The 26,354-nt window shown below is 36.7% G+C and overlaps 1 protein-coding gene across 1 annotated transcript in view; it reads left to right on the plus strand.

Annotated features, from left to right (window-relative positions):
• CNTNAP5 (contactin associated protein family member 5) overlaps nt 1-26,354 on the plus strand; it is a gene marked incomplete at both ends in the record, with an annotated part of 281,013 nt that overhangs the window by 209,499 nt on the left and 45,160 nt on the right. The window contains one exon of the mRNA XM_084289311.1: nt 18,652-18,808. Coding sequence (XP_084145437.1) covers nt 18,652-18,808 — 157 coding nt within the window. The remainder of the gene's footprint in view (nt 1-18,651; nt 18,809-26,354) is intronic.

Genomic DNA, 26,354 nt, shown 5'->3' on the forward strand with positions numbered 1-26,354 from the left:
AACCAATTAATCTATATGCAGTCCTCTTCTAAAGGAAGATTTCTTATGTCCTTTAACAGGGAGGAGAAAAAGGCATGAGTCTACTAATGATGAAATCTCCTGAAATTGTTTGGGCAATTAGTTCTATTTGAAATTACCACTTTAAAACAAATAGCCAAGTTTGTCCACACAGGGAAAAAGAACTGTAAAATGAATGTTTCTTTCCCAGATCTACACCTCTGAAGTCTTGCAGTCCAAGTGTAAGACTCACATAGATGCCTCTTATGCCTTTTCCTTGTTCTGCTAGTAGCAGAATGAGCGCACCGTCCTTTAGTGGTACATTTGTTTTTTTCTAGCAAACTGATTAAGCAGACATGGTGATTCAGAGAGGAAGGCTTGATCTGTGGCATGTTATGGACCCATCAAATTACATGGGATGTAATGTTATATTTGGGCAGGTGATAATGAGGTGTTTGGTGTTCCTTTCCAGGTAGGGAGAGAAAGCTGTGAATCTATATTGTAGCCCCAGCAATAGTCTCAAGTATCTCTCAAGAATCCAGATTTCTTCCTTCATCTCCTGGACAGTATGTCTCGTTTCTCTAGAAAATTTATAGGGTAAGATTCCTATATAAAGCTCACTAGAATCAATGGGGTTAGAGAGTAATATAATCATCCTGCTGGCTCCAAGTGTTCTAGTGGTAGGAGGAAATATTAAGGTAGGAGGAAATATTAATTTGGGCAAAAATGAGGTGCAGATGCACTCATTTCCTTGTTGTGACACATACATATATATATATGTCTCCTCCATGACATAGGAATAGGAACTTTAAAAAAATATACCTCCTAAAATCAACTGAACCATTAGTCTTTCATAGATCTTTGGACATGCTGCTAGTAGTAACTGTACTAGATTTTTTTCAGACTGTTTTCAGCCTGCTTCAAGTCCTGCCTGTTTCTTTATCTGGAATGTTTAAATCCACGTACCCCTTTCCTACATATTTGTTTTGGCTAAAGAGTTTTAAATGACATGTCTAATTTAAAACTTCTAATGATTCCAATATATTATCATTAATAGTGCATGAAATGTACTCCCAGTAGATTATTCTGCAGTCAGTAGCCATTTTCTATTCTTCTTTTTGTTCGGGCTGTGCCATTCAATGCAGTCAAAATGTTTGTAGTAGCACTCGTTGATATGAAAGAAAAGATTATAATGGTTCCTGACTGTCCTCCTCAAACTTCTTTAACTGAACCTAATTCAGGTCTGACAGGTTTGTTTTACTGATGAATACAAGCCCATGGTGGAAAGTTTTCAAAAATGAAGAGAGATTTGAAAAGTAGCTCTGAAGAAAAAGTAACATCGATTACATTGTAGGTGTGTTTTAAATATGGACTTTTCTTTTAGCTGATGTTTCAAATGGTCAGAACAATCCGTAAAATTGTCTACTGATATATACATATATATGTAATATATACATATAGTGTTCTCTTTTTGAGAAAGTAAGTGTTTGCATATTTGTGCAGGTAGTTTAGGAGGGAAAGAAGAATGATGGTTAACTGGAATTGACTTCTTCTGGTAGATGGCTCATTGTCAGAAATAGTACAAGACAAGTTAGTTTTGGTTACTATTCCACACATTGAACTGAAGGCTTTTTGTACATTAGCATTTGCTCACTTTCCATTGTGATTGTGATTTCAAACTCTGATTTTATCCAGATGAAACTATTTTGGTATGTGTCAAAAGTTTAGGAGCTGGTTCCCACAGGGAGATCAGCATGAATGAATATTAACATTACAGCAGAGAGTGGATTCTGAGACAAATTGTCTTCTCTTGAAGTAGGCTCTGTTTCAGCTCCCTTTGGCTTTTTCTCTGGTAATGAAAAGCCAGTTTGGTCTGCCTGTTTGCCATTTTAACATCTATTGCCAAAGTGGGGAGGGTTCTCCTGTCAATGACTGTTTTTCAGGGGCTTTTTGTGGGTCTTGTTTCCTGAAACTTCCAGCTTCAAAGCAGTGTCTGCTTAGTAGGTCACTTCCTGCACAGTGCACATTTATGTTCAGGATTCATACAAAGAGATTCAGTGTTGCATTTTGTTTACTGCCTCTGTGAGACAGGCTAGGGCCACCACTCAATCTGCAGAACATTAGAAGTACCTACTTAATAGAGGCAGAATTTTATTGAGTGAATAATTACATCCTATTATTGCTGAAGTAATCACCTTATCTACAACCAATGCCTCCAGAGGGAGGTATGTTCTTTCCAAAATGCCACCCTGGACAATTCATTTTACTTCTGTACAAAGCTCTAGATTCTGTCTGACCATATTGTACTACAGGTTGCCATGTTTTCAAAGGATGAAATTTATGTGCCATGAAATATGCCATTGCCAAAATTAATAGGTAAATGAACAAAGTGCAACAAGCCATTAGACCCATTGTAATATTGTAGTTGCTGGGTTGTGGCACAAAAAGCAGAAACTAATGGGTAAACATAATCATATTATAGTGACAGGAGCTATCAGTATATAGTACACAACTGTGGTTACACAATCAAAGGCAGTCAACCATTATGAAATATGATTTAGCAGACAGGCCAATTGCAGGTAATCCTGCTTAGAACAATACATTCCTTGGCTAGTTTGTTTTAGCTGATGGGAAATGATAAATGGCAGCTATTTCTTTCCTCTCCTACCAGAATTTCATTTCAATTTCACTTTTATAGTTTTCATAATCCTTCTTTTATATTATCTTGGACCACTGTACTGAGACTTTTTGTTTGCAAAAATGTTCCTGAGGTATGAACAGATTGTTCTTGAATATTCATGCAAATAGGAATTCAGCCAAAGGTCTTCAGTGTATATGTTCACTCTACCACCTTGAAATCTTTTTGATGCCCTTGTATTTATTTCTGTTCTAAAGTAATACTTCATAATTTTAAGTAAATGCTCAAAATCTAATCAAAATAAACAATTCATAGGCTGAATGATGTTTGTATAATATGATTAAAAAGCTGTGGATAGCTAACATAATTATGGCATTCTGTTAATGGGCAGCTGAAGAGAAGCTACAATATCAAATGATGCAACTGAAAACTACAAAGATATGCAGGATCGGTTCCCCTGGATTTAGTATGTTTATATTGATTTAGGCCAATAAAATGGTGGATTAACTCATTAGTTATTGCATCTTTCATGAAATTGTACTTCAGTATAAAGGAAACGACAAACTGTAGAAACACTGTAAAAATTCAGATAAGTAAAGTAGAAAAATGAACAAGTTAATCCAGAGCTTGTTAATGCAGTATTTACAATCAGAGACTAAGCACTTCAGCATTGATGGATTGAAAAAGCCAATGCTGTGTTCCTGTACTAAAACAGACAGGTATACCCCACACAATTTAAGTAGAGGGGATGGAATAGCACCTTTAAAGCTGTTTACTGGAGTGGTGCAATGTAATTTAGGACACCATCTCTGGCCATCTCTCAGAGGCAGGAAAGAGATTGATGCAGGAGCTTCTTCAAATCACTGTGCCACTCAAGAATCTACCCAAGCAAGAGGACTTTCTCAGTGGCTGATTCAGAGCTACTTCATTCTGCTAAAGTGGTTCAAAGTAGTTTGAACAGAGGAGAGAGTTGTGTGCTCAGCTGTTTAACGTTCTCTCGCAGGTTTCCACTCTGCATATGTGAAAATAATCAGTTACTTTGGTCTTCACTGAGCAACATCTTTTGAAGGAATACATACTGAGGAATGGAGTCACAGTGGTCTCTTACAGGTTCAAAGAGAAAACCAAAATAGCACATTACTAGCCTGCATTGCTAATTGCATCTTCAATGGCAGGCCAGCCAAGGGTGTCTCTACACAGCAAAATAAAACTCTCTAGAAATATCTGTGCTAATTTATCAATGCATGTGTTTTAGTGTACCTGTCAACAGTACATACCTGTTTTCACTGAGCAGTACGTGGATTTGTGTTGCTAATACCACATGGTGCATTAAGGATGTGGTTTAGTGGGTGATTATCGGTGGCAGAGAGATGGTTGGACCAGATGATCTTGGAGGTCTCTCCCAACCTTAAGGATGAGTCTATTACTTGGATTCAAACTTTGACATGACAATAGATTTTACTATATAGACACACTTTTGTTGCTTTCACCCACAGAAATAAAGTATGGCCAACTGAGCTTTCAAATACTGGTGTAGATCTTGAAATGTTAGTCCTCAAAGTCCTGCTTCCATTTATCAAGCAAATACTGTTGCACCACATTACTTAATGTGAGACATTGCTATGAGTGTAACCCATGACAAAACAATGAAAACTTGAATGCTCTAAATGCAGAATTAGGTGACTAGTTGAGTGATAATATATCGCCTAACCTAATGAGAAGACATTACCTTTAAATAATGGACCACATCATAGATTTAATTATCCCAAGGCAAGATAGTAGGTGCTTCATGCAGACAAGGTCAATTACCTTATCCAGAAGAGCCTGTTTGAAGTGTATTATGAATAATTCACAGACATAGAAATTAGCTTTGAAAAAGTGTCCCAGCTATAATGTGGTGAAAGCATTCAATTTCTTTCTTAATGTATTTAAGATAACACCCAAAGGACAATTATGGCTGCTTAACTGTAAGACTACTTAAGTGACAAGAAATGACAATTGTATGGTCAAATTCACGTTCATGCATTATGCAGAGGGAAGCCTTGTCATTGTGGCATATTCTTATCAGGCCACAAGAAGCTGGTTTCAAACATCATCTTGGTAGTTTTAAATGCAAAGATCAATTTATTTATTAATCTGTCTCAATAGAGAAGAATCAGTTGCTGCTGTACTAGCTTTGTTTATTAAGGGCCTTTATTTCTTTGGCTTTCTGGTGTAAAAATGAAGGTCCAGACAGCTTGACTAACTTGTACAATTTTGGAGAGTCTGATAAACCTGACAGTGGAACCAGAACATTTAATTTTCCATCTTTAATCAGAAGGCCAATCTTCTGTTATAAGATTTAAATCATGCTGTTTCAAAGACAGTATTGTTCCAGTCTAGGGCTATTTAGCATTAGAGTTGAAATGATGACACTAGCTATGGTAACAGAATACCTACTCACTTGACATATGGTGACCTTAGGTGTGAATTAGAAATGCAATAAACCTGAAAGTCTGGGGAATAACATGATCTCTCAGCATATTTTGATTCCACAGGCAAAACAATAACCTTAGCTTTCTCTCTTTGACTTTGCAATAAGTGGTAACAGCCAGGGGAAGTCCCTAGGGGGCTGCAGTTTTCTAAGACGCCTGGCAAGAACATGGCTAATTCATCAGGTGCTCGGTTTAAGTGTCTAAATGTAATAGTGACATTTCATGGCCTTTGAGTTTACCTGCTTTATTTGCTTGAAAGGGAAAGTTCAGCAGAATTTTAGAGGGTGCTATAGAATTGCCTATCTAATGAGGCATACAGCCGGCCTAATCCTGTTTCCATTCAAGTCAATGTCAAGAATCCCATTTAGTTAGGAGCAGACATGGGATCCCTGGCACTTTCAAAAGGCAGTTTGAACAAAGGGGAATAAAATTTTGATGCAGTGTCCATATATGTAACAAGCTGCTAAAATAGGTGATCAAGTAGGAAATAGCCACAAATAAACAGGAAAGAAAATTTCCATTAAAGCAAGCATAGTGGAAAACAGAAAGCATGATTGTGGTATTCTCACTCAATCTTTCTCCAGGACCGATTCTCCAAAAAAGTTTAAGAATTTCTTTTCCTCTTTCTTCACGCAATCATTGGCCTCCACCCTGGTGGTTTTTGGGAAGACTTGATAAATACTAGTCTGAGCCTGAGAGACTTGCTAGTTGATGTACTTATTTGCATGCATGAATGCGAACAGATGTTTACATGGTACTGTTAAGTAGGCCAGCTGTTAGGGAGCCATTTATGTATTTTATTTAAAAGTAAAGCTATATGCTCAAGTACTTTAGTCACAATGTAGAGAGAAAAGAAACCCAAATTCAGAAAAATACATTTGTTCCTGCGTTTGGGGGTTGCTTCTTTCACACACATTAGTTTTCTATATATATCTGAATTTACAGCATAATAGATCTGTATCTTAACCTGAATCTTGGGACATCTGCACTTTATCTTGATCAGTTGCATGTGAGTGGAAGAAAATAAACGGCACAAAGTCAACATTGCCAAATACTGATTTGGAGGGAGGAGGGGAAGTTGACACTTCTTTAAAAGAGGTTGCATATTGCTGATTGATTCTGCAGCCTGTTCAATAATTAGGCACACATTAGGGTAATGTTTGTCTTTTCATTTGTTCTGCTCTTCAGAGAAAGCATAATCTTTAGGAGTGTGTTATAGCCGTAAATGTGTAACTTATATTTCTTAATTCCTTAATGTACATAGATATAAGACATGTTTGGAGGGAGGAGCTTGTGTACAATTTTAAAAGTAGTTTGGCCCTTGAGGATTCCCGTTATGTTCAATGTTGGACTAACTCTAAAATATGAATCTCATCCATGACTTCTGTGTCAATTTGTATTTGTCTTGAGGACAGTACACTCAGTTAAGGAGCCTTCCTTCCTGTTGGAAGGAAAGATGATGATGTATGTGGTGATCTTGTGGGATTTTTTTTTCACTGTCGTGATCCAGCACTCGAGAAAGATTTTTCCCTTCTTCTTTCACCTTTTACCTGTGATTAAGGATCCATGGTAGAAAGTTATCTTGTGCGTAAAGATCTTGATTTCATTAAGCTCATGAAATCTCTTTAAAAGGTTTTTTCTTTTTTTCATTAAGCTAATGAAATCTCATAAATTCATGAAATTTCATGAATTAATGAATTGAGATTTCATTAAGCTCACAGGTTGACTGAATGGTTCTGATGATGGTTCTCCTGCTGTTAGATACAGAAGGCATATAGACACAGCCATCTCAGTTGTGCTGAAAATAAGATAAAATGAACACAAGATTAATTACAATTGAAAATAGGGACTGTAACCTTGTTGAATATATATTCCATTGGAAGAAAAAAAAAAAAAAGTATTTGATATGCTTATTGCAGCCTGTGTGATCCTCAAGTGATGTGGCAGCTGGAGTTCTCTCAAGTCAAGGGCTCTGCTCCAGTAGCGCCAAGAAATCAATAAATGAGGCCAGGTCATCTTCTGCTGGGTTGGGAAAAGACATCTGACCTGCAGAGGGTAGGGAGTGCTGTGTCTGAAAACTGTTAAGGTTTGTTGTTGACTCTGAAATTGGGCACACGCTGCTACATTTCCCAGAGCTACTGCAGTGTGTGCATGTGCATGCATGTGGTGCGGGAAGAAATCTGTCTCCACTCCATTATGTTCATTTTCAGCACTTGGGAAAAGGGGGAGAGGAGGACGGAATGGGAAAGATGGAGGTGTGTAATGCAATTTTCTGCCTTTCCCTACATGTAAATGCTCCTGTGCTGGAATAAGAGTGGGCTGAGTTAATCTCCTTGTATATGTGTTACCTAACACAATATTGGTGGCATCTTGTGGCTAGCTACATGGTTATTTTAATTCTGCAATCTCTGCCATTCCAGTATTTGCTTCAGTGGTGAAGCTACAGCTGAGTTCTTCCTTCTGCTCCAGAAGCAGAAAACTGCCTTTTGAGCTGAAAAATAATCCCTGTTAGTTACAGTAGAGCTACAGAGAAATTCGTACGCCATCCAATGTAGTCTGCGCATGAATGTATATACACACTTCTGTCTATACCCTTCAGTTTGCTGCAGTTGGATACACAGGGACTTGGCATCAATTAAATAGCAAAAACTAAATAGAGAATCTATTCTAAAAACGTAAACTTATTGTTAGGAGTGTGAAGGAAAACGAGTTGAGAATTGATTAAGCTCCTCCACAGAGAAGACAGATTGTCATTTTGACCTTTAAAGCTGTTCAGGATCTATCAACAGGACCTTCTTCTGAGTATAGTATTCTATGAATTTTTTCATTTATATTCTCTTGCTTTTCTCCTTACATACTGGCTTGGAGCCAGTTCATTTCATGGTCTTGCCTATACATATGTTCTGCTACAGCTGCATTTTTCCAAAGTGCCCAATTTCACTGCACTCTAGCCTTACTTAGGATGACAAATGATGCCTCTGCTGTTCTGACCAACAGAAGTGTAATTGCAGCCCGAGAAGGGGATGGCTGAACCAACAAAGTGCTATAGTTTGAGTACATCTTTAAGATGAAACTGACTGTATTTGTTTATTGTAGTGAAGTTTCTGATTCTTCCTCTTAAAGCATTAATTGCTGACATTAATTGTAATGTTGAGGAAAACAGAATTGCTCAGCAGTTGAAAGCAGTGTCAAATCAGCAGTTATTTATTTTCCTTTTCTCTATAATGTGTTGTAACACATCAGACTATAAGCAAATTTAATGAGTTGCAGTAATGCTTGTGCCCACTCACAGATAATGGGATGCAGTTCGATATTTTTTTTTTATTATTTTTATTTTATTTTTTTTTTGATAAAGCACTTGTAGCTGGTTTTTCTCCACTGCTGTGTTGGGTATCCAGATGGGTGCTGTTAGGATCACAGGAATAACAACTGAATGTTGTCTTTTTCTGATTAATATGTTTTGGGAGCACAAAATAAACCCAGTTCAACTGGCTGTGTGAGAGTTCGGTGGGGATGGAACAGAAGAGTAGGAGCACTCTACTTGTCCAAGCTGCCTTGTTGCTCATAATTAGTATAAAACTTGGAAATGTACCTCTCTAAACTCTTTCTGGATGTTAGCCCTTCCCTCCCCTCTCTTCTCCTCCCCTCTCCTTTGTCATTGTTTACAATTTTTGCCTTTTAAACTACAGCAACTATATTATGTACTCTGCACAGGTACTCTTTCAGCTGTTTAGTGTAAATCTAAACACTCAGCTATTTTATTTTTATTTTTGTCTCTGGCTGTTACAGAAAGATGTATGGGGAACAGTACCAGATTTCTTCCTAACAAAGGTGTTTGTTTATCTAATTAATATTACAGGTAACTTTAGATGTTCACATATCATTTTCAAAGGATTCTTTCCAAAACAGAAGCATCATACCAGTAATATCTCCGATAGCTATTATCAGGTTTAAGAAAATCCTCTCATTTATGTAATTAGGGATTGCAGCTTCAAAGTGATTAACAATATGTTATTACCTTTTCTAATTTATGTTCTCTTAACATTTTTTCTATTTTTATTCTAGTTCAGGAATTCAGCATATTTACAGATGATATTTTGTGTTTTCTTTAAGACCAATCTAAGCCATGAAAGTCAGTAGTTATTATCAGCCACTTACAGGAACCAGTTTGTGGTTGCCCTACAAAAAGATACTCTGAAAATGACATTGTCTCAATGACTTTCTGATTAGATTCACCGTGTGTAAATAGATGTTATTTTCTAACTGTCTACCATGCTGGGAACTGAAAGACAAGATGTGTTCTTGCTGTTTTGTGAATCAATATTACTAATAATTATTCTCTATACCCAAATCTAGTTTTTATTATTCCTATAGGCTGTCAACGTAAGTATGATGGCAATAAAATTAACCTGTCTTTTGTGGAGGGTTTTCAAATAAGAAGACAGTACATTTCAGTCACTAGTGACTGTTCTGCTGTAATGTTAGCAGGAGGGGAAAAATAATAATAAGGATACTTTTCTCATTAATGTTGGGAGTTAGAACTGCATATCCAGGAAGCAGTTCTGTTGAGTAAGGTAATTTCATTTTTACTTAGATACTCTTCAAACTAAAGGGAGAGAGAACTATTATTAGTATATATAGTCTCTCCCAAAGGACTAAGCAAAGATTGCTCTCCACAGCCTGTTTTCCGTGTTTCTAATAAGAAATGTCCCAATTTTATCTATTTTCATCTTATTGTCTATCAAATCACATTTTTGCTGTGGCCATGATCCAGCAAACCATCCATGGATACCTGCAAGTGTTGGATTAAACCTCGTATTATTTCCACTCTATTTCAATCGACTTGTGTCCATAAACATTGGCAACCTGCTCTGGCTTTCAGACTACTGTTAGACCAGATTGTAGACCTGTTTTTCTCTGGAATTTCTTGATGAAATTTCTCTGGAATTTCTTAGCTGCCTCAGGCAGATAGGCAGCTAAGAGTCCATGAGACTGGGAGCTGTGCAAATCTGTGAGCTTTGCTGTACAGCTCTGCCGTTGCACCACATTAAGTGCAAAAGTGCTGCAGGTAGGGTTCCTCTGTTACTCTCCATCCATGCCCTATCCCAAAAGCTTGAGCTGTTGCTGTGTCTCTTTCAAGAACAAATGGATCAAATATATAATTAATTTCCCCTTTCTACCACCTTCAAAAATATATCCTTCAGGGCTTTATTTCAGTCTCTGCATACCTGCAGATGGTGCTTTTATCTGTATCAATGACAACCACAGAATTTGTCTAAGGAGTTCTTACAAGTTGACTCTGTTTCAGAACAGCCTGAAGTAGTGGGCTGGAATAGATGTTTAAAAGAGGTCCCATCCAGCTTCAAACACTCTGCTTCTATGAATGCTCTCATCCTCAGTGAGTGCAGGTCAGCACAGCTACACTCTTTTCACTGGAGCCAGATCCATTTATAATAGTTGTTGCATCTGGCTGGTTTCATCCCTAGAAAATCATAGTGAATGAATGAGCTGTAAAATGTTTCCTCCTGGCAGTCTTTTCTGGGGCAGTTGCTCGTGATATAATTTTTACAGTGCTATGAAAGTTGTGTCATGTCAACATTCCCATGAATAACAGATGAAAACTAAGTTTTCTCGTGGTGAAATGATTGGCTTACAGTTTGCTGCACCATCCATAGCCTTTGATGTTTCAACTATTGCCCCCTATCCACTGTGATGTATTTCTAGGCTCTGAAATTGCTTCCTCTATGAAAACTTAAATAGCATTTCTCCCACTGCTGGATATGGACTTCTATTTGGAATGGGTAAGATGGTACTGGTGAAAGAAGATGAGAATGAGCACACAGGAGCTGAAAGAGCAGTGTGAAGACAACATATGATGGCATCAACTTATTTCCTTTTTTTTTTTTTTTTTTTTTTTTTTTTTTTTTTTTTTTTTTTTTTTTTTTTTTTTCTGGCTACACCTATGACTTAGGGAAACAAATCCAGACTTCTGAGCTGGACTTGCTCTTCTGGCCTAGGCAGGGTCATGCTGGTTGCATTGCTTACCCATTGCCATTATTCACTTGCAATTGAATCCAGGTCACGGACAGGGATTTGGTCACAGCACAGAGGAAGGATGTGAAATGATGTCATCGGCCTATCTGTTAAGGCAGTACAGATTTTTTCATCTGAATTTATTTGCATGTGTTAGGCTAATAAAGAAAATGAGATAGAAAAGTGGAATGAGGGAGAAGAAAAGAATTAAAAGCAAGAGAGACAGGATTTGGAGTGAAGCTGAGATGAAATGTGGGAGATAAAGTAGATCAGGTAAAATACTTTGTTTCAGCAGCATAGGATACCCAGTCCATCTTCAGCAAAAGCAAAACTCCTGAGGATTCAAAACTAATGTTTTCTCTCTTTCTCACTCTCTCTCTTTTTCTTCCCTCCCTCCCTACCTTCCCCACTCCTCCCTTCTTCCTTCTCCCTTCTTCCTCCTTCCTCCTTCCTCCTTCTTCCTCCCTTCCTCCCTTCCTTCCTTCTTTATTTGTATGTCCTAAAAGCTTCAATCTTCTATGCATTTTTGGTTTCCAGTTGTTTTTCTTGCTGCTCGGTTTTCTTCCTCACCTGTACGCATAAGCTGTTCCCATAGTCTCTTTTGTTGGTTCAAGGCCCGCTTGGATCTTTCAAGAAACTTGTCACTTGGCCAGAAATTTATTGAGAAAGCAGCCCAGCCTGAGCTGGCAGAGTGTTCATAATATTTTCAGTCATCTTTGGCCTTCTGCAGAGACACTAGGCATAAAATTTTAATCTTGATGTAAATTCAACCTTCCCCATCATATAAAAGTATTTTGGTATCAAATGTCTATTCCCATCTTCAGATCTCTCTCTCTCCAAAGGTTGATGATGATTTCGCCTTACTGAAGTACAGTAAGTGTAGGATGATAACAACTCTGTCATTACAACTCAGCAGTTTTGCTCATTAGCCTTTTGTCAAATTGAGAAGAAGTAAAACTCCATGTTTATTTACCTTCTTTCTGCCCATTCTCATCTGCAAGAATGTCTTAACAACTCCAGGAAGAGCAGTGTGATAACAGCCATTCCAGAGGGAGAAGACAACTATTTCTGCTGCAGTTTGTTGTTGTTGTTGTTTTTTCTATTCTTTTTAATGCAATTACTTCAGCCTGAGACTGTATGGCAGTAGTGCATCTTGGCAGCAAAGCTGAATAATAAGAAAGAAAAAGTCAGTGAAGCAGTGCCTTTTTTCCCCTCATTCTAACCACACTTAAAAAAAAAAAAAAAAAAAAAGTTTAAATTTAAGGGTCAGACTTTGTGACTAGGTAACATTTGCCCGGGAGTGGGTCTATTGGTGTTAGCAGAACTACTTCAGTTTTTGATAGCTGCTCTGAATAAAGATTACAGGATCTGACCACAAATTGAAGACAAATTCAGTGGAAATCTTAATAACATTGTCTAGCAGCATTGCTATTCAGTACAGAATGGCATCTGTCTTGCTACTGTTTGACCTCCTGTGGTTTCCAGTGAAGTTGCATTTGTCATCTCTGAAAATTAGGGCAGTGGTATGTGGGTGTCAGTTTAAAGAAAGAAAAAGGACAGTAAAACCTAATTTCACAGTTGGCATGGGGGAAGTTGTGGGTAAAAGGAAACAAGTGTTAAATGGTCATTATTGCTATACTGAAAGGAGAAGAAACAAGCAGAGAACAAGTAAGTGTCCATATAAAAGCACTGTAGTGTGGTACAAAAACAATTGAACAATTTGATGGCTCAGTCAGTAGTTAAAAAGAAACATGTCATAGTGTGTTGTTTTATTATTAGTAATAATAATAATAATTTTATTTTTTGGCTCCATATTAAATACATTACATTTTTCCAAGACAAACTGATCTGGAGTTTGCCTTCAATTGTGATATACCACCTGCTGCCACCTCAGAAGAAAAGTGCTGCTTCTTACCTGCTGGGGCAGAGCCATGAGTCCCTCACAAATGTGTATAAATCTATGAGCAACTTGGTTTTGCCATTAATTGTCAGCGCTTGCTTCAAAGAAGGGGTAGGATGTACTGGTTAATGCAACACAGCCTGAGTTTGTATCATACTGTGATTAGTTTATTCTTCCAAAATTGTAAACTGCCATTTAAACCAATACAGAATCAGAGTCATTAGCACCACAGACCTCTTTGTTGAATAAACAGACTCTAAGAATTTTTTATTTTGTATTATCCATTCAATAATTATTTTGTATTATCCATTCAATATGGAATATTTCTCCACTTTATCCATAATTTTAAGCAAAATTACTATATAAACATTCCTTGTTATTTATTTATTTTTTCCTCCTGAAAAGGCCAAAGGGGAGAGTTAGGCTGCAGTTGAATTTCTAAAAGTTCTTTAAAAAAGCTAGAGAAATGATGTGACGGAAACGAATCAAAACCACAAGAAAACAGGATCCTGGTAAACTCTTACAAAAAAAAAAAAAAAAAAAAAAAAACTTTGAATCACTATTTCCCTTGTTCTCATTCTCTTACTCCTTTCTCCATTTTTTTTTTTTTTCTTCAAAAGCCTTTTAAAAATGGATAATCCGAGAGCATAATTTATCCTCTGGATTGGCCTCTGCGTTCAGTTATTCAGGTTGACATTGCCATGCATGAGTTTACATAGACTTGCCAACTGATTGTTTTATCTGACATTCAGGATACCATGTGAGCTGTTTGCAGGATCTGATTTTGTTGAAGTCATTCATGCAAATTGGTATTTTAAGTTTTTTGAGTATTGTAGCAAAGAATTGTCTTTGATTGTTTTATTCAATTCTAGAATCAGTATTTTCCCAGTTTTCATCGTCTCTTGATAATGTGTATCCTTCCACTTAAGAGAAAACAGCATATATGTAAATTAGTCTTCTCTTTTATCAGTAAGATATAGGCATAAGATTTAATTCCATTCTCTGCTTAACTCAGTTTGACTTTGGAGAGGAAACTGAACATAAGACTGCCAAGAGAATGTTGTTTAAATACAATATGGTTTCAGTATTTCAACAGACAAATACAAATAAATTGACATGCTATGATGGTGGGAAAGGCCTTAAACTGACTTGTTTCAGTATTTTCAGTATCTAAGTGCAGAAGCCTTCCCTGTGTACGCAATTACTGGAGACAGAATTTAAGTTTGTACAGCACAGGAGTTTAACACAGGATCAAGTTTATCTTATATTTCTATCATTAGATTTTTGTTGGTAGCAATAACAAAAGCCACCTGGCAAATGATACAGACAAATCTTGGAAGACATTCCAAGTATAATAGTGTTAAAAATGCGTGGCTTATTTTAACTCAAGTTTTATAAACATAAAAACCAATGGCAGGAGTTTCTGCCTATAGGAAAGTAAACTGACTCTATGGAAGTTGTTTGGGATCTATAGACATTGTACTTTCAACCTAAATGCTGTTGGAATATGCTGATTCTCCCCCTCTTCCAGCTTCTATGTGCCTACACAAATAATTTTTGAAATCATTGTCTTCCATTTAAAACATGAACAAACATAAAATAACTCATATCACTAGCAATTTCAATGCCTTCTAATACAGAAAATTAGGGAACTGACAATACAAGGGAGATTTAGGCAGACGGACATTTTCTAGTAAGGTGGTAGAGGGACACCAAATATGTGTCCAGCCACTCTTGTCTCCACATGAGCCAGATATGTACTGCAGGTGAATTTGATCTCAAGCCCTATCTCTTTTTAAGGCTCACTGGGAACAACCTTTATGTGTCTCACTGGTACTGTCTTCATAGTCCTTAGCCTCTGTGCTCATGAACTGTATGGTCTGTTCCAGCTTTGCTTCTGCTAAAGTAGATTTCATGGAACTAATAATGAACAGTTTAGTTAAGCTCATTGGAAGAGCAGATGCTGGAGATCTGCTGAAGAACTGAAGTCCGAAAGGAGCTCACACTCTGCCTTTCAGGATGGAATGAAACTGAATTTTTGGCTGTGTGTTTCAGTATTGTATATGCCAGGGTTTCCAAAGTCTTATTTGGGCATTCAGGTTTTGGGCATTCAGCTGTTGAATAGCTCAACAGACCATACAGGACCAGGCTGTAGAGGCAGTTAGAAAAAAAAAACAAACATAAAAATGGTCAACCGAAGATGAAACCTCTTCTTCTTTTTCAGAACACCAATACCAACCTTGCTTTCTGCAGCTTGTGCCTGGTATTGTGAACACACAGCAGTACTTGGTTTGATACAAAATACTGTCTCCCTTTATTTAATGTCATAATAAATTCAGGTAAAAACAGTGATGTTACTATCACAGTGGTTTGTAGAGGCTCCCAGACAGCATCATGACAGAAATGATTATCATCTTCTGTAGGAAATGTAAAATCTTTGCCTGTTTTGAGAATTTTATTATCAAAATTACAACTTTCTAAAGGCTGATTGAGCTATATGTGGATAAATACTTGAAATAACCTAGTCTCTAGTTCTTTTACTTATGGGTTCAGTCATCTGAGGCTTGTTTGCTTTCTCTGGTTTGGGATTGTTTCACAGATTTTCTCCTTAAGAACCATAGAATGAAGTTCAAAGACAACCTTAATAAATTTATTATAGCTGATTTTATTTTTTCAATTCTAAATAGGTGAAAATGCATAGAAAATTGTACTTCAGTTTGTGCAGCAGGCTTTTGACTTCCTTTTTTTGGTTAAGTAGTGTATTGCTAGGTACAACATAAGCACAGAATAAAGAAAGAGGAGCACTTTTATTAAGTGGACTTCTTGGCTTAGAAATTTTAAAGTGGAATTCTGTTGACCTATGTAGCCATTAGTTTCTGTGTCCATGTTAACACCTTGATTAACATAACTGATCTAAGTCTGAGGCTTTATCATGGAAAGGAAATTGATTCATTTGGAGGTGGAAGAGAACTGATAATGCTTCGAAAAAAAATTAATAATAATACTGATAGTAATGATTACAGAATGGGAGGTACTGTAACAAATCTACAGATTTAGAAGAAAGAACATTAGTCAACACTTGTTGGCCAAACTCAATCATAATGTAAGGCATCCTCAAGATTTGTGATTGTACAATGATGTAAACTTCCTTAAAAGAGCTTGGGAATAGATTGATGTTGCTAGTACAATATTACGTTACTTCAGCATTACAGGTATATGACAGACAATATACATTTCAGTAATTCCTAAACACTTCAGACATTGCTTAAGTCCCATAGATTTAAGAGCTTTGCTGAATAGGTCTGCTATTTCTCATATGTTAAAAATAAGCACATGGAAACGAGTTTTGAATAATCAGGGCAAAATTTTCCATAATACTACAATTGATCTCAAAGAGACTACTTAGGGAGAAATAATTTTTTCACCTTGAGTAAAGGGTGACAGAATTGCGCCTAATAAATAGAATTTTGGAAAAAAAAAAAAAAAAAAGTGTTTTTATTTGTTTGTTTGTCTTGTAGTCTATCCCTTGACAAAATAAGATTGTTCCTTATACTGTTTAGTTCTGTTGTTTTTAGCTCTGTATTTAATTCAGTTTTAAGTGTCTCAAACTGTGGTGCTTCTTCCACTTCCTCAGTCTATATCATAAATCTTATTTGTATGTTTGCTCAGTATTGCTTGATAATACGTAACAGAAATTGAAAGATGTTAGAAAACTGCTCGTTCTTAATTCCTGTGAATGATTGTTTATTGTTTATTTCACTGTTATGCTAAAGTATGTAATGATTTCTGCCAAAAGAATCTAAGACACAGGTTGAATTTGATTAATGAATACCATTATTTGCTGATAGCCTGAAGGATTTATCTTTTATCTAAGTATTTTTTTCCAGAAAGGGCACTTTTAAAATTAAATTAAGCAATTCTGTATAAATGCCTATTCCAGCTGCTAGACAAATCACCCTTTTATTCAATTACCATTATTATTCCAAGCTTTATCAAGTAAGTTCCTAATAATATAGTACAGACTTATTTCACTGGCCACAGCATCAGCTCTCATAACATCAGCTGAAAAGAAAAAAATGAAAACATTTTTTATGTTGACAAAAATCCGAGAACTAAAATGGTGGTGCACATTTTTGTAAGATGAATCCTTAGATGTTCTTGAATTATGAATTTTCTAATGAGTACCACTGGGTATTGGTCAAAATCTTCATGTCTTAATTGTTGGTATCATGAGAATGGAGTTACTCTTCCTATTTTTATTTTCCTTTTTTCATGAGTTTACAGTTCAGCAGCCTAAGCTTAGAAGGAAAACAAATATGAATTAATTTTGCCAAGTGATTCTAAAACTCATTTTAATTAGTCCCTTACACTCTACAGTTAACCTTGATTGCATTTCATATTTTACACTTTCTTGCTTTGTGTAATGAGGAATGCTTCCTACTAATAATGTTACTAAAACAGAAGAATAAATTGATGCATTTTTCTACATTAGTGTTGCAGTTTATTTTTCCAAGCTTCTTTGATCAGAAGGATTTGATATGTCAGTTTTGCTAAATTTGCTATCTACCTGTACGTGTAACTGATTACATTTCTTGATTTAAGGATTAAGAAGTCAATGGAAAAGTTAGCTGAGATAGAAGACAAAGTCAATTTTAGCAAAATGTTAATCCATGGATTTCATTATATTTGAATCTGCTTACTATAACTGGCTACTAATATTTAATGTTTCATGTAAAACAGATTATGAAATTTAAACAAAAACTACCTTGCCTTATATAAATACATAGATTAGAGCTCCTATCTAATACAATCTTAGAGCTCCTGTAGATAGAAAAATACTTCACAGAGATAATTTAATTCATAAGTATGGAAATCTTTTTCCCCACTTATCTCCTACCTGACTATGTAATCCAGGATGTTCTAATATCTTATGAAGCTTAGCATTTGCAGATCTCACCCTTGGAGAGCATATTAAAATCCCTAGTCCTGCTCCCTTAGAAAATGATACAAATTTTGTTCTTGGATTAGGCCCATAGTAATAGGTGAGTTTTTGTGTTATTTCAGAAGATTTTTACTCTTTGTATGAATTCTAATATGAAAATACTGATCTAAGAGCTGGTATTTACTTCACGATGGTTAGATTCTGCAGGAGGTCTTTGGTCTTTGGTTCAAGACAGCTATGCAGTGAGTCATGGCAGAAGAATTGCGTTCAGACTCCTTCAGTGATCAGATCTCCCCTCTAGCATCATGCAAACACTCTGGACACAGCTGGTGCACAGTAGCATTGGGATTGCATGTCAAAAGTCTTTGCAGATAAAATGCACCAAGATTCTCATGGTGTTTGGCATATGAGACCAATGGGGAAACATCTGCTCCTCAAACCAAATGGTATTACCATATAGCTATTGCTTTCTCAACATGTATTCATTAAAATGGAATTTGGGCAAAGCTTATGGTTTGTAATTTCTCCGGTTTGCATCTTTTCTTTCAGCATTATTTAACATGTCCACCTCCATTCTCTTTTTCATTCTCAGGAGATTCCAATTTGCTTATCAAGTTCTCTTTCTTTGTCTTCTCCCTCCCTATCCCCCTCCCCCCCTTTCATCCAGATGGAATGCCATTTGCTTGGTGGGTTGGCCGTGCCAATGAAAAGCATCTTTACTGGGGAGGATCTCTTCCGGGCATTCAACAGTGTGCATGTGGACTGGAAGAAAGTTGTCTGGATATGAGATATTTTTGCAACTGTGACGCAGATAGAGAAGAATGGTAATAATTTTCACATGTGTATGGTAGTGTCTGTGTGACAGCTGGGGGTAGAAAGTAGGGCAAGAAGGCTTAAATCTTCTCTTAATGTATGTTGGGGGAAATCTGAAAGGTTTGAGTATAATCAAATGAGAAAGAAAGTCAAAATAGAATTTACACTTCTGATTTCAGATTAATTTTTTTGTTTGAACCAAAGACAAGATATCTGGCTAAAGCAAGTTGCTGGGATAGGTTGACAAAAATCTTTGTTTTTATTTGTGTGAAAGTTTCCATTGATTGAGTTGGATGAGTAAAAGCTATAGGAAGTTGGTGCATGGATGAGAGAAATTTCAGGAGTACACTGTAAAATTCAGGTACAGCTAGTTAAAGGATGAGAAATCTGTACTATCAAAAGGATTTGTATTTTTCATATGAAACATTGTACTTTAAGTACTTTAATGTTCTTTTACATTGTTTCTCAAGTTTGTTAATGCGAATGAAAGGACTTCCTTTGGCTCCTGTAGGTTTTGGTTCTGTCTCCATAAGAAGTTTTAGATTTATGGCATGGACATTCAAAGCTTTCCTTGGCTTCAGAGCTTAGCTTTGCCTGGATGTTGCATGAATTTCCTAAGGACACCTCACAACTTTCTCCCATTCTTCGCATCTTCATAGTCTCTTGAGTAGCTGGGAGCTAGTTGGTGAACTTTCCACTTAATTCTGTACTTGTGTTAGAGGGGACAGAAATGCCAGACAAGTGTTGAAAGGACAATTTGAAATACCGTGAAAATGCATGTGAAAACTCAGCTTCACCTGCTGTCTCTACTAGACTATTCACTGATAGGAGCAGCTGCCCTTTCTCTGAAGGGGAAAAAAAGTGTGTATATTTTAACATAGAATAGTTCAGAATTTAGGAATAATGGAAATGGGCAAGGGTGTCTTGCTATAATACAGTACTCTGTTTGAAATGGTGTCCAAATTATCCCTGTGAAACCTTCACTTAAAAGAGAGTCAGTACAAAGGAACCATAAGGGTTCTTGAAACAAACAACATCCCCCTTCCCCCACCTCAAAAAAGAGTCAGAAATGATTTGTCATTTTAAGTGTTATGGTTTTATGGTTTTTTGCTTGCTTGTGTGCAATACTTGCAATATGGCCTCATTTCCAGATAACGTGCATGTTCACTTGGACCCTTTATATCCCTGGAATCACTATTCACTTTCAAAGATCATAGTTCTAGAGGGATTTCTTTGAGAAGCTCTTTATGTAAATGTTAGTTTATGAATATAATTTGTATCGATTTGTACAGAAACACCTCACTGTGCATGTTGATCTATCTTTTCTTTAATATTTGGTTACCAGAAGCACTTTGGTAAGGTTTGTACATGAGCATCAGAAGTATGCTCGTACTGGTGCCTGGTTGTGTTCATCATCCACATTTTTCTTTGCTTGGTGAGCTGCTGCTCTACAATATGCTGTGCTGGTAACCTGAGATCGCAGGACAGTGCACCGCAAGGTCATATTAACCAATGCAAGGTGAAAACTAAGCAAGTTATGCTGGGTGTGTTTATCACCCCCCACCCCCCCACACACACACGCACAGTGATTTTGAACAGGAAGATAAACTTCAAACATATTTGACAGAGAAGTAGAACTCTCCAAAGTATTAGAAATTACATATTCTGTGAAAATTTATGCCAGGTTGAGGGGAAAAAGCCAATTAAAATCCACAAGAAGGAAGTTAAGGAAGAAAAAGCTTACACTTCTGTTAGATTTTGGAAAACCCTCATGGGAGAGAGATGTTACATATCATGCTTCATTAGCACGGTAACTCACAGAGTTGCTTGTGTCTCCTAATTTCTTGATGATAGCAGGACACACACAGAAGTTTCCTCAGTTAAACTATCTACTGTTGGTTGGTTTGGGGGTGCAGGTGCTTTTTTTGTTTATTTTTTTTCTTCCTCTTTTTTTCCTTTTTTTAAAATCCATTAGAAATCTGGTCATCTTTTGAGTGGTATTCTAAGTTGCAGGTTGCCTGTTTAAAAGCTTTTTTTAAAAGTGACCTTTACAAAGAATTTCTAAACATAAGAAAATTTAATGCCTCTTGAAGATTACTTTTGTGCTTCTCTGCTTGAACACTGACCCCCTGATATATAATGAGCATTTGAATCTGAAACCTGCTGAGATCTGAACTGTGACTTTAACCTGCTATACATTATCTTGGAAGGAGTAAGACAGTAGTAGATGCATTTATTTGCCTTAGCATGAAATAAAATGGGTGCTACAGAGTGGAAAAGCAGAAAATCATTTTTATTCTTTTTAGATAAGTCAGGCTGCTCAGTGCAGCTCCAAGGTAGAAATTCACCAGAATGGCTGGAGCATCCTTTGGAAGAGGAGACAGGCTGAGGATTTTGCTTTGATTTTGTTTCCCCAGACTCTGTGTTGGGTGCAGAAGAACCTACTAATTTCTCAGAGTAACAAAAGAAACAGGAAACAAGAGAAAACAGATCTAAAAAAAAAATAAGTCCTAAGCCAGGTGTTTGGCAGAACACAATATGCACTTCTAGGCATGCTGACTTTTAAATGATATCAAATGATATAAGCAGACACCTGAGCCAGCTGCTAACTCCAGTCTCCTACTTGACGTGATGCTAAGTTAGTCCCCCTGGAGTTATGCTGGCCAGATGAACAGGAATATAATTAGTTTCATTCTGTATGGGGAAGTCTTTTGAATTTTTTCCCTTTTCTTTTTATTTAAATCAGTTTAGTGAAAAATACTTTTTTCCATCTAGCTCTTCACTTCTTTCCTTGCCATACTTCCAAACTTTGCAGCATGATGCCAGCCAGTTCTGTCACTGCAGAACAGTGAAGTAACTTGTTGGTATTTACTAGAGCATGGGAGATCACCTCTGCTGAAGGAGGAGAGGCACAGGCTGGCACCCTGATCCCAAGTAAGGCATAGAGGCACAGTCTGACCCCATATCTAACACGAAAGGTGTTAAATATGACTCGACTGTAGTTTATGCATGCCTCCAAAAAAGGAGAGTCATTGAAAGCTCTTGCTAGTGGATGGGAAAATTCACTGAGATCCAGTAGCTGCAAGCAGAAGTTAAATTTAGACCAAAAAATCTTTTCTTCCTCTCTCTCCCCTTTCCCCAGCTAGGAATAGTTAACTATTGGAACGTTATGTGTAGATGAGATGGATTTGCCATCACTTCAAGCAGTTACCTTGAAAGAGATTGTCTTCCTAAAAGATATGCCCTATTTCAAAAAGAAGGTGTGTTCTTGATGTAGGCATTACTGGGGAAAGGTTTTAAACAGATCTGAAGAATAAAGCATTTCTGAAATGCATGGAGGGTTGCACTATCATCAGTCCATTCTAGAGATCCTTCAGATCCTTAAACAACTCTACCAGGTTGTCTTTCATCTCAAGCAAAATTCTCTTGCCTTGGCAGCAAAAGTATCACTGCTCACCAAACATTTCACTGAAATGGGAGGAACCTCTTTCATGCCATGGTGTTGCATGACTGTCCTGAAGTCCATTTGCTACTTTGGTCTCTCTGTCTAGAATCCATTTTTCACTTCAAATGCAACTGCTTGATTGAAGCCTATCATCAAACCAAACCTCTTTCTTGCTGACTACATTCACTGGAATACCTTGTGAACTTGGGGAATTTTACATCTTTTTATTTTGTACAGAAAGAATGGCATCTCTGAAATTCATTTTGTACAGAAATCTCAGGTGTCTCAACAGACTTTGGTGGGCATTTGCTGATTGTGACCAATAACTGAAGGGCCTTCTTTTATACCGATCATCTAATCTTATTATTCAAATTATAGGAGTCCCCTCTATAGATGTAGATACAAGATACTGGTATAGGAGTATTCTTTTATCTTCCAGAACAGCCTTTATTACTGGAAAACTAAGCCTTTGAGTCTTCCTATTTCCATAGTAATGCACATTTACATCTTTACCATGTCTTTGAGGTACTGCAGGCAATGAGGGAACCGCAGGGCATGAAGGAAGGAAAAAAAAAGGTGAGGTGAGATATTACTATTGTCAAACCCACTGTGTGTCCCTGAGATGTATTGAGTATATCTGGCTTTGTTCATAGTTCAGGGAGGAGGAAAGCCCCATGAAGCTGAATGAGGCCCTATCTGGACAAGATGTATTTGTGTAGAGTTCTGCCAGAGCTGGGGTGTTAAAACTGGAAGGGTTGAGGAGAGCAGGGCAAAGAAACCCTGCTTCTGATGAGCCTGGATTTGACAGGTTTTGTTTGCTCAGCCACAATCCCACGCTGAATCCACTGCCTCAGAAGCAGGGTAGGCAACTCTGTAGAGCACTTGATGCAAGCTCATAAAGAAACCCTGCCGGAGGTGACCTGGCCTGTATAGAGCTGTCTTGCATATCTGCCTTCATGGCTGCATTTGTCAACAAAGTAGAAAAGCTGCCTGCAGAGAGCTGACTGTAGCAGGCCCCTGAGATGTCAGGAATCAGTTCATTACTATCATTACCAAACTCTCTGTTTCTCTTTTCTAATTCCAGCAGCAACTGCATTTTGCCCTCACTGGTTACATATGTCCCCTTCTGCTGCTGTTTTTTTCATTAATGTGACTTGCAAGATAGTAATTAAAATGTATTCCTTTGGATTATTAATGATCTGTCCTGCACAAGGCTCAAAACTTTCTGTGATGGAAACCTATTTTGCTGGCCCATTCCTAATGCTGTTCATTGACATCTGCCGCTGATAGTGTTCTTTTTCCCAAATGTACCATATTCATGAAAATCTATCCTGAATATCTGACCTACAGAGTCAAAGACCTCAACAAAGTTTTCATTAATGTATAAAAAGAAAACATACCAATAGGGGATCATATGAGAAGAAATGATGTCTGATGACACTACTGGTCTAACATATGGTAGACGGAAATATGGAAACAGCTACTTTGAGGTTACCAATATATGATGGTTTATGCTGTTGGGATACCACAGAGTGAGAACTTTTGGAGTATTTATTAGTATGCAGGAAAAAGAAAAACAGTCTCCTAATGTTACCATCAAAATAGTTATTCATCATTTACAGGTAGGACTACCTGTACTGTTCTGTAAAGTATCCAGATGTACTATCGCTTTTAGTGTTGCTGCATTTGCAATGAAATGTGATTTTGATTGTTTTTTGTTTTTTTTTTGTTTTTTTTTTTTGTTTTTTTTTTTTTTTTTTGTTTTTTATGTTGTTTGTTTATTTGTTTTTTTCTCATATGTAGAGAATTTGCTTGACACGTAACCTGCCTCATAACTTATTGAGGAAGTCCTTAGGGTCAATGCCGTTAATACTCAGACATGGATCCACAGTTGACGTCCAACTGTATTTAATACCCATAGCTAAAAAGTATTTTGGTAATTAAATTTAAAAAGCTTTATTGGTTTTGGTTTTGTTTTGGGAAGTACAAATTGACAATGCTCTTCTTGCAAAGAGCTTAGAGAAAGAGACATTAACTGAAGGTGCTTTCCACACTCTGAAAAACATTAAAAATTTCACCTGAATTTGTGCAGAACCAAATGCTTAGTCAGGTAGGCAGAAGTTCTTCCCAAATTTATTTGCACTGTATTCTGTGCATACAGAACTCTTTTCAAGAATGGGATAAAGACTGTTTTGGTTTGTGTGAAATCAGGTTTTAGCTCACATTCCCAGCCAAAGAGTATCCCACAGGCAGGACCCACTGATGCTGAGAAGTGGGATGTCACCTGGTGCAAAAAGTGCACTCAGTAGAAGTGGAATGAAGAAGTAGAAGTGGTATGGAGTGCTATGTGAAGCCTGCTGAGAGAAAAAAAGTAGTGTTTTTGGCAAAGCTGAGAAGCAGCTGTGGAAAACCAAGTATAATCTGTTTTTAAGTTATGTGAAGTGTTAAATTAAAATACATATATGTAAAATCTAGCTCAGGGAACAAATGCAAAAGCAGTGAATCTAACAAGGCTTTATTTTTGTTTAAAAGACTAAATTCTATGTGTGCACATTGTAATGCAGGTGCTTTCTAATCAGGTAATAACACCTTTTCCTTGACAACTGTGGTAGTTTAAAAGTGAACCCTCAAGCCCTCTTCAGGTAAAATTCCAAATATTTTGTCCAAATCCTGGAATATTTGTATTTTGTAGTGCTACAATAGTGCCTGCAGGAAATGATTGTACAGGTACGTGAAACTCTCTTGTTCCTCTCAGAGACATAATATGTTGTGTTTGAGAGGCTACCATGATGCACCACATAAAGAGAAGAGGAATCGTGGTGCTTTATAAGAAATTGAGTTTGAAATAAGCTTAACTTAAAAGACCGTGCATTCAAGATACTCAAGCTTTAGCTTCCGCAAGTCACTTTATAGTGCCTTCAAATATCTTTTTTGCTTTTCTTAGCTGAAACAGCCTAAGTGTTGATTCTTCACTGAAAATTTGATTACTCATCATGGAATAATAGTAATTAGCTGTGACAATAGGTATGTTGTTTCCATTCTAAACACATTCTCTAAGGGGTAGAATGTTTCGGATAGACTTTATTTCAGTGTCTGCTTGTATGAGACATGCATTCTTGTACAAGTCTTTTTTTTTTTTTTTTTCTTCTGTGAGAGAGATTAAAATACATAAAATGTGCTTTTTGAGCTTCCAGAGAAACTTAATTGAGTTTTCAATACATTAACATAAAAGTGATAATTTTTATTGTTTTTGAATATTTTTCTTTATCACAGTTGAGCTGTGCTACTAAAGTTCTCAGTAACGCTGGCATATAACTAGTAAAAACTCAGAGTCATAAAGTTTGATATAAAAGAACTTCATGCAATATAACAGACTATCTAATAAGTGATGCAGTTCTCAGAGATGTGGAATAGATACCTTTAAAATGTCACAATTTCATTTATTTTTTTTTTTTTTTGTGAGTATCTTCAGTAGTAGCTGCAGGAAGGTACTAATTTTTATTGTATTATTGATCATAGCTAGTCAAAAGTCTGCACTATTTTTTGAATAAAAATAAATTTGCAGGAAAAACCCCTGGATATTTGGTGAAAAATCTTTTATATTTTTTAATGTAACTGTCATTTAGTTATTCATGTGTATATTGCATATTTTATGTCCTATTTCTGTAAATCTTTCTGCCTTTCTTTCATTCATTCTACCTACTTTTCTTCCTACTGTGCCCTGAAATGCTTTATTTAATTATCTTCCTAAGAAATACTCAAATAGATCAGCTTCTGTTACAACTGTTTCATAATCTGTTGAGAGCATTTGCACTGACTTTCAAGGATTGATACAATAAGCTACATGACAATGCTTCTGAGAGGCCTCAATGAAGAGATTCGGAGACCATGTACTTTTGATTTTCATACATGATACATTTCCATGTCAGTCTCTATTGAAGGTGTCAGTCTCTGTTGAAGGCCTCACTCTGTCTTATGTGTGAGAATGTCATCTTTCTGCATTTTGTAATTATCTACATGTCATACACCCACTGAAGCAAGAAAAATGTAAGGGTCAAAGAAGGTACTTTTCCTTTTATTCTTGGAATTACAAGACAATTAACTGTGCTGCA

The sequence above is a fragment of the Netta rufina genome (genome assembly GCF_964035555.1).
Source record: "Netta rufina genome assembly, chromosome: 6".
Lineage (NCBI taxonomy): Eukaryota > Metazoa > Chordata > Aves > Anseriformes > Anatidae > Netta > Netta rufina.